Genomic DNA, 8613 nt, shown 5'->3' with positions numbered 1-8613 from the left:
GGCAGTAAAGGAAAAACTTCAGAACTGTCACAGATTGTAGAACCCTGAGGAAACATAGCACTTAAATGCAAAGAATTGGATCCTGGACCAGAAAAAAGACATTAGTAAAATTGGTGAAATGTGAAGATCTATTAATTAATGATATTGTGTTAATGCTAATTTCCTGGTTTCAGTAATTATAGTAAACATGAGAGGAAGGTAGATGAGGGAGTTCTAGAATTCTCTGTGTTATTTTTGCAACTTTTTGGTAAGTCTAAAATTATCTTGATATAAAAAGCATTTTAAAATAAATACATAAATAAGAATAAAATGAGACAAAATCAGAGAAGGAAACAAGCCATAAGAACTCTTAACTATAGGAAACAAACTGAGGGTTGTTGGAAGGGAGGTGGGTGGGGGGATTTGGTTTGGTAACTGGGTGATGGGCACTAAGGAAGGCACTTGATGTAATGAGCACTGGGTGTTATATGCAACTGATGAATCACTAAACTCTACCTCTGAAACTAATAATACACTGCATGTAAATTAATTGATTTAAAAAGAAAGGAAAAAAAAGAATGAATGTGGTGATGAGTTACTACGAGATGGCCTTTCTGGCAGCTTTGCTCTTGATGCATTGTTAGCAAATCTGGACCATAAAGACACACACTGGTTTACACCTTTAAAATTTTTTATTACAGAAAACTCCATTCTTCCAAGTCCAGTTCAAGGCCCACCTTATTTACCAAACCTGGACTTCTGTGCATGTTGTATTGAATAGATTTCTTGCTCCCTGGGTATCTGATATGGAGTCAAAAACTCTGCCTTTGACTGTAGGTTCTCTGAGAAGAGGGACTGGGGCTTTGTAGCTGTTCCTTTCTATACAAGGCTATGAGATATCTCATCAGCCTGAGCACCATCAGCATTATATCTCTGCCTAGGAAGTTAGGCAGGGGAGTCTGCCAGCCTTCAGCAACCTCTCTGCACCTGTCTTTGGGTCCTGTGAACTATTTCACTGTGGGCCTGTGACCAGAGCCAGGACAATCACTGAAGGGGCAGATATCAGTGCTAGGGTCAACACAGGGCATTACAGGCATGGCTGGGCACCCCCTCAGTGTGTGGGTGGGGGCGGTGACAGGTCAGTCCCCAGAAGTGCAGCACTGCAGGCAGACAATGACAACAAGGTGAAAGGGTCTGTTTTTCAGAAGCAAACTGGGCAGGGATTAGGGAGGTCCTGGGAGGCCACACACTAACGTGCACAGATTTCAAATGCAAGGAACTGGGAGGTGATGCTGGATAGCAGCTCAAAGGAACCTATGAGGACAAACTTGGCCAGCAGTGGACAGTGCTTCAATAATGGGGAAAACTGCAGCTGTCACAGGGTTTTGCCCGCAGGGCTGAGGCTGCTATTTACTGAGCAGTTAAATAGGGAAATGGTGAAACAGTTGAGGGCAGGACGGATCTCAGAGCAGCAGCCCCAGCAGGAGGAGGCTGACAAAGGCCACAGGGGTGAAGGAGACTTTGGAAGCCATGTCTGGGGTGGAGGTGGGCACTGAGGTGGTGTTGGAGCTGCTGGCAGGAGGGGTAGTCAGGGAGGAGTTGGGAATGGCGGTTGAGGAGAAGTTAGCACCGTCTAGACACTCGAACTCTCGGAAGATGACTCCTCCAACTGTCCGGTTCTCAGCAGACAGGAACTGACAGGTGGAGTTACTGATGTTGGAACAGCCTCTCAGCACAAGCTTCTTGGTCTCTGTGAATGCAGTGGAGACAATAAGGACTTCACAGCCCCCTCACCCTTCCTCTGCAGTCCTCTCAGCAACCTGCTTTAGGTCTGGTCCTAAAACAGGAGCCTGGAGGAAGGAGCCCAGGATTGAGAACACCAAACAGTAATGGCAGAGGAACCATGAAGGTCAGAGCCCAGATACCCTCCCACACCTAAACCCGAAAGAAATTGAGGCTCCAGAAGGTGGAGGCAAGACTGACTTCACAGATGAAGGACAGAAATGGGCCTGGGACTCAAGTCTCCAATGTTTTCGTGAGGAGCTGGCAGGTGATAAAATCCAGGGATGGGCTCAGACACCCTAAGGCCCTGTGCTCTCAATCCAGGAAGGACTCCTCCCAGGCTCCCCTCCTCAGGGTTCTGCTTTCTGTCCCCACTCTTCTCTGGACCTGAGTTCTCTCTGCCTGAGTTTTCTCTGAGAAGGGAAAAAATAGCTGGAGGTGATCTTAATTCTAAATCCGAATTATATTGTGTTTAACCCTGTTTAAATGGGCAGGTCCTAGGAAAAGACCAAGGGAATTTGCAAACAGAAATGTCGTTGTGACTGCAGCTACCTTTATCGAGTTCCTACTATGTGCCGGTATTACTCTGTTGGCTACAACTTAAACAGGCCTGGAGGACAGGCAGTTCACAGGGGAGGAAGGAACTGGAGGAGGGGACTGGCTACTTATCAGAAGGGCTACAAACTTATTCTGAGAAAGAAAGAGAAATCTCCAAATCCCTTTGAAGAAAACAATCAATTCCTTTTTTATAGCAAATAGTAGTGCTGGAGATTGAATTACAGTGAGCTAGAAAAATGTGTTGCTTGGCACATGTCTACACTATTGAGAAAAAAAAAGTGACCTTGGGCAAAAATAAACAAAGAAATAAAACCCTACATGTATGATGGCTTTGATCTGTCTGGCTTTCAGATTAAGTCAAACATTATGGATTTTTAAAAAATTCCATCCTTGGCATCAGAAGACACCTGGGAACAAAGTGAGCAGAAAGAGAAAGTCTTTCTGATGTTATTGTTATCCTCAGATGCAGCTTAAGAGTTAAACATCAGAGCTGTGTAGACATCCTAGGGATTTTTAATTTTTTTAAAAAAATCTTCAAATGCAAATTACTAAGTGCAATAAGTCTATGTGAAAAGACTACATACTATATGATTCCAAATATATGATATTCTGATAAAAGCAAAATTATGGAGAGAGTACTGATTTTTGGATCAGAGGTTGCCAGGGGTTAGAGATTAATAGAGCACAAAGGATTTTTAGGACAGTGAAGTTACTCTGTGTGATACTATAATGGTAGATTATGCTCACTATACAAGTGTCAAAACCCATAGAATATGCAACATAAATGGTAGCCCTAATGTAAACCTTGGACTCTGGATGATAATGATGCATCAAGGTAGGTTCATGGATTCATGTAGCTACCATTTTGCTGGGGAATGTTGACAGTGGGGGAGGTATGTATGAGTGGGGATGGGGTATGTGGGAAATCTCTCTACCTTCCTCTCGATTTTGCTGTGAACTTAAAACTATTCTAAAAAATAATGTTTATTTTTTAAAAAAAGCAAAAAGAGGTTCAAGATACTTGAGATGTTTAGGCCCACTGAAAAACCTGCAATTATAGTTAAGCATGGATTTCCAGGACTACAATTTCCATTAATAAAAGTTGAAATCAAATTGTACCTGGGTGTTCGTGTTCTTAAGCTGTTATTATTCTGAGCCATATTGTGGCAGAGACTGGCTAGCTTTTCATTTTAGCTTCAAGTCTCCTCCTTTCCTGCTGGACCACCACTAAACACCATTAGACAGCATGTCCACCCTCCAATGAAGTTTTGGTCCCAGGCAACAGAATGTGAGAGAGAATGATGCACACTCTCCAGGCTTTGCCTGTAAAAACCTTCCTGCCTTCCTCCACTCCCTGTCTTCCCACACCTGGTGAGAGACAAGTAATACAGCAGGGAGCTGCCAAGTCCTGGATGGGCGGGGACCAGAGACTCCAGATGGAAGGAACACAGGCCCTGGGACCTGGGTCAGAGCATTTAGACGGTGCTCTTTAACAGTAATGAACTTACCCTAACTAATAAATACATCATTCTTTAAATATTCAGGCATAACATCTGCCTGAATGTTTAAAGGATAATGTGTGTATTAGTTCTGTATTTTATACTGGTTAATTTGTATTTCATAATGGTTAATATCAAATTACTTCTGTAGAAAAGAACAACTGGTTGAATATTAAAGCCCAATCTGACTCTTTCAGTCAGGTGACCAAAGTTGTCATAAGCCAACACCTCTCAGGAACAGGTAGAGAAAAAAAATGTAGGGATAAAAGGAAATAAAAGTCAAACCCACACACACCCACAGAACAATGCAACCTAGTGAAAAAGTAAATGTCAGGAATGACATGATGCACTTAAATGAGCCTGGCTTGATTATAAGACACAGGAGAACAAGGGTTCAAGAGATGGACAGCCCAGGAGGAAATGGTCCTCCACTAAGGAGGCAGAAATAGCAACCAGCCCAAGGCTACATGAACAGTCTCATTATCTTAAAGACATTTTGACTTTATCCTTTTATCCTACTAACCTCCCCCACCCTTCTTTTGTTAACACAGAACTTATTACCCAAGGCTTAATATGTTTTCAACTCAAGTCCCATAACAGGGAATTGAAACCCCAAGACATACCATTCTTAAATTCTGCAACTAGATTGACACACCGTTCTTCTTTATAACATTTCCTGATTTGCACATTACAGGAACTTTCATTAGATCCATAACATGCAAAACACTCTATGTCGCTGGACACATCTTCCATGGGAGGAGCTGGTAGAATAAGAATCATTAAGTTAGAACAGTGATATAACATAAAACATGGTACTGCCTTATACTGAAGGGGACGAGCAAGCAAAGATGCCAACCAGAGAGATCTTGAGAATGGGACAATTGCATGAAGACACCAGTCATCCTAACCTCATATCCCACCAAAATTGTTACAGCACACAACCTCACAGACCTCCCCTTACAAACCATCCAGTCTTTAAGAACTATGGTCAGTGGGTGTGTTGGGCTGAGAAGGGAAAGGTAGTATTTTGATCTAAAACCAACCAATTTCAACATTAGCCAGCTATTCTGAACATCAGCCAATAGGTGTGTAGCTATTACTAAATCTTTCTGTGAATAAATGAACATATGCCATTATTTAGCATTTAATACAAAATTATAGTGAGACCCAGCTCTGCTATTAATGACCTGTACTCTAGAGCTATGGCAAATTAACTTTGCCTTTTTGGCTCATGTTTTCTTTTCTTCAAAAAGAGAGCTTTGGTATAGACCAACGGTTCTCAAATTGTGGTCCAGGAACTCCTGGGTATACCCAAGAACATTTTTGGGGAGTTTACAAGGTCAAAACAATTTTGATGATAATACTAAGTTGTTCCTTGCCTCTTTTACTCTTCTTCTTTCAAGAATGTACAACGTAGTTTTTGAGAGGCTATATGGCATGAGATTACAACAGACTAAATGTACAAGCAAATCTGAAAACCCAGTTGTCTTCTATTAAGCCAGAAACTAAAGAGCTTTGAGAAAATATGTAACAAATGCCACTCTTCTCACTAAATTCTTTTTTGTTTTGGAAGATAGTTATTTCTATATAAAAATGTTATTAATATTAAGATGTAATGGGTTTATTATTTCTTGGTGAACTAAATAAAGATTTTTAAATTTTTTTGGAAATTCTTTGAATTTTTAAAATTTGTAATACTGTAAATATTGATAGTATGATTCCCATAAATCAAATTTCTCTGGAGTCCTCAATAGTTTTGAAGATTTGGAGTCTTAAAAGAGGGCCTGAGACCACAAAGTTTGAGAAATACTAACAAGCATCTAATTCCATACAACTTGGAGTGCTATGATTTCTGTCTGTACTGAAAAAAGAGGAAAGCAGGAAAGTAGTGATGACTTTCCTATTCGTTTTTCAAGTAGTTGTTGTAAGTCAGCTGTTGATGTCACCCAGATAAGCAATGAAGTGCTTGGACTTGAGATGTCCACCAGAAGGTGAGGACCACAGGTGGCAAAGGAAGAGAGAGGGCTGGGAGGACAGAAGAAGGATGGCACATTGCCAGCACCCACCCAGAGCATCAGTGGTGTCATTGCACTCCTTTCCTTGGCAGCACTGACTTATAAAAAGGAAGCGTTCGTTATCGGAAACATGGACAGTGAAGGCTTCAACCGTGTCTCTCCCTTCTCTGCAGTTCTCCGCAGAGCAGGCTTTATCCTGGTATATGTTGGCTGCCCCTACACAAAGAGAAAAACAGACTGTCAGCCCTGGGTATGAGGCTTCAGAAAGGGCAGAGACCCTGAATAGTGACTGCTTCAGGCAATAGCAGAAACACACTGTCAGTTCAATGTGATTTCAGAGACACTGGAGAGGATTTCCTGGCAAACAGAAAAATCCTTCCCTATGAAGTAGTTCCTTTTTTTAGCAGAAAATGAACAGAGATGGAGGCTAAACTTCAGGTCAAAGACTGATGGGGAGCTTGGAAATGGTGGTTTAAGCTGACACTCCAAAGCCCCCGGATCAGTCTTAGCATCTCTAAAAACAGCCAAGCAGACATGATGGTCCTACGCACAATATGATGTTAAACCTGTATACAGTCAAGCTTCTAGACCAGATATGGTAGCAAGCAGCTAGATGTGACTATTTAAAATTCAGCTCTTTGGTCATATAACCGTATTCCAAGTGGCTACTGTATAGGGCAGCATTGATATAAACATTCCCATTATGTTTTTATAATAATTTTTATTATGTTATGTTAGTCACCATAGAGTACATCCCTAGTTTTTGATGTAAAGTTCCATGATTCATTATTTGCATATAACACCCAGTGCACCATGCAATATGTGCCCTCCTTAAACATTCCCATTATTGAAGACGGTTCTACTGAGCAGCATGGGTCCAATTTACAGGAAAATATCAGGAATAGGGGAACAAAGAAGTGACACCACAAGGAAGCAATCAACCCAAGCCAGAATATGGGACAACTACAGGACAAATGTTCCAGTTTCTTCAACAAATCAATGGTACTGAAAACAAAAACGAAAACAAAACAAAACAAAACAAAACAAAAAGTGATGGTAGCTGTTATAAAACAAATTAGACGTAATGGACTTAACAGAAAAATGCTGTGTGGGGATTTTGTTTGCACATCAACTATAACATCTCTAAAACAATTGGGACATTTTTTTTTTGTACCGAATATGCCTTAATTGGGACATTTCTAAGATGGCCTCTAATAGAAGAAATTAAAGAATTACAGTTAATTTTCTCAGGTATATAGTGATATGGTAGTAGTGTAAAAAGAAAAAAAAAACTCCTTATCGGAGATAAATAGTGAAGTATTTTTAGAGGAAATTACATGATATCTAAGTTTGCTTTATTTTTTTTTGACCTTCAAAGATGTTTATTTTAGGATCAAAGAATACAACGAAATGTCCAATATTAAGAAAATGACTGAATAAAGTGTAGGAGTATAAAATTATGCTATAGAAGTTTATGAAATAACATAAGAAAACACAAAATCATCAAAAATATTTAAATTTTAATTTGAATCTCCCTTCACTGCTTTTGTCTTATTTTTTATTTATTTATTTATTTATTGATTATATTATGTTTGCTTTAAAATACCACTGCAGGGGCGCCTGGGTGGTTCAGCTGGTTGAGCATCTGTCTGACTTCAGCTCAGGTAGTGATCTCTGAATCCTGGGATCGCCCTCTGTGGGGCTCGTAGCTCAGCAGGAAGTCTGATTGTCTCTCTCCGTCTCCCTCCATCCCTCCCCTCTGTTGTGCTCACTCTCTCTCTCTCTTTCAAATAAATAAATAAAATCTTGAAAAAAAAATAAAAGAAAATACCATTGCAAAAAAAAAAAAGGAAAATGTTGATAATTGTTGACACAGGATGGTGGTTACATGGCAATTCATTATACTCTTCTTCCTGCTTTTGTACATATTTGAAAATGTCCACAATAAAAAGTTAAAAAGGGGGCGCCTGGGTGGCGCAGTCCTTAAGCGTCTGCCTTCGGCTCAGGGCATGATCCCAGCATTCTGGGATGAGCCCCACATCAGGCTCCTCCGCTAGGAGTCTGCTTCTTCCTCTCCCACTCCCCCTGCTTGTGTTCCCTCTCTCGCTGGCTCTCTCTCTCTCTGTCAAATAAATAAATAAAATCTTTAAAATAAATAAATAAAAATAAAAAAATAAAAAGTTAAAAAGAAATCTAAGTACTCTGGGAGAGAGGTAACAATCATGCCAGTAAATCACCCTGGGTGAAAGTGTGTTGAGTCTAGAACAGGAAGGAGCACTGGGGGGAGGAAAGGGGGCCAGAAAAATGCAAGAATGCAGGTACCCAGAGCAAACTGCCTGCTTTGCAACTTAACTAAGAGCTGCCCCTGTTTCTCACATCCACCAACATAGGTCTAGAATGAGGTTTCACTCAAGGGCAGCAATTCCACAAGGGCTTGTCTGCTTGCCCCTGTGTTCTCATCTGACCCCTGCGTGTTGCTTCTTCCAGAAGGCATCTTCATGACCCCGTCTCTCTCCTTGAACAGCCTGGCCCTTCCTCAGCCTTCCTTTCCTCCCTGGCCACCCTCTCCAGCTCCTGTCCCATGCAAATTCCAGAAACGGAGGTTACAGCATCCCAGGCTCACCTAAAGAAGTGTTGGTCATGAAACTGGTACAGCTGGTATTGGCATCTGAGGGACACTCAGTGATGTTCTCGTTGTTACAGGTGTTTGTCAATGAATTACACTGCACACAACTTAGGGATTCTGGGGAGACAAGATGTACAGCACTGTCAACATTCAG

The 8613-nt window shown here is 41.1% G+C and overlaps 1 protein-coding gene across 1 annotated transcript in view; it reads right to left on the bottom strand.

Moving 5' to 3' along the window:
- Positions 1-1442: 1442 nt before the first annotated feature.
- LYPD8 (LY6/PLAUR domain containing 8) overlaps positions 1443-8613 on the bottom strand; it is a 10266-nt gene continuing 3095 nt past the window's right edge. The window contains exons 3-7 of the mRNA XM_040622719.1: positions 8457-8599; positions 5885-6049; positions 4442-4579; positions 1996-2001; positions 1443-1729 (exon numbers count right to left, since the gene is read on the bottom strand). Coding sequence (XP_040478653.1) covers positions 1443-1729; positions 1996-2001; positions 4442-4579; positions 5885-6049; positions 8457-8599 — 739 coding nt within the window. The remainder of the gene's footprint in view (positions 1730-1995; positions 2002-4441; positions 4580-5884; positions 6050-8456; positions 8600-8613) is intronic.

Source organism: Ursus maritimus, unplaced genomic scaffold (genome assembly GCF_017311325.1).
Source record: "Ursus maritimus isolate PB19 unplaced genomic scaffold, ASM1731132v1 scaffold_5, whole genome shotgun sequence".
Lineage (NCBI taxonomy): Eukaryota > Metazoa > Chordata > Mammalia > Carnivora > Ursidae > Ursus > Ursus maritimus.
This window is presented reverse-complemented; position numbering and strand designations above follow the sequence as displayed.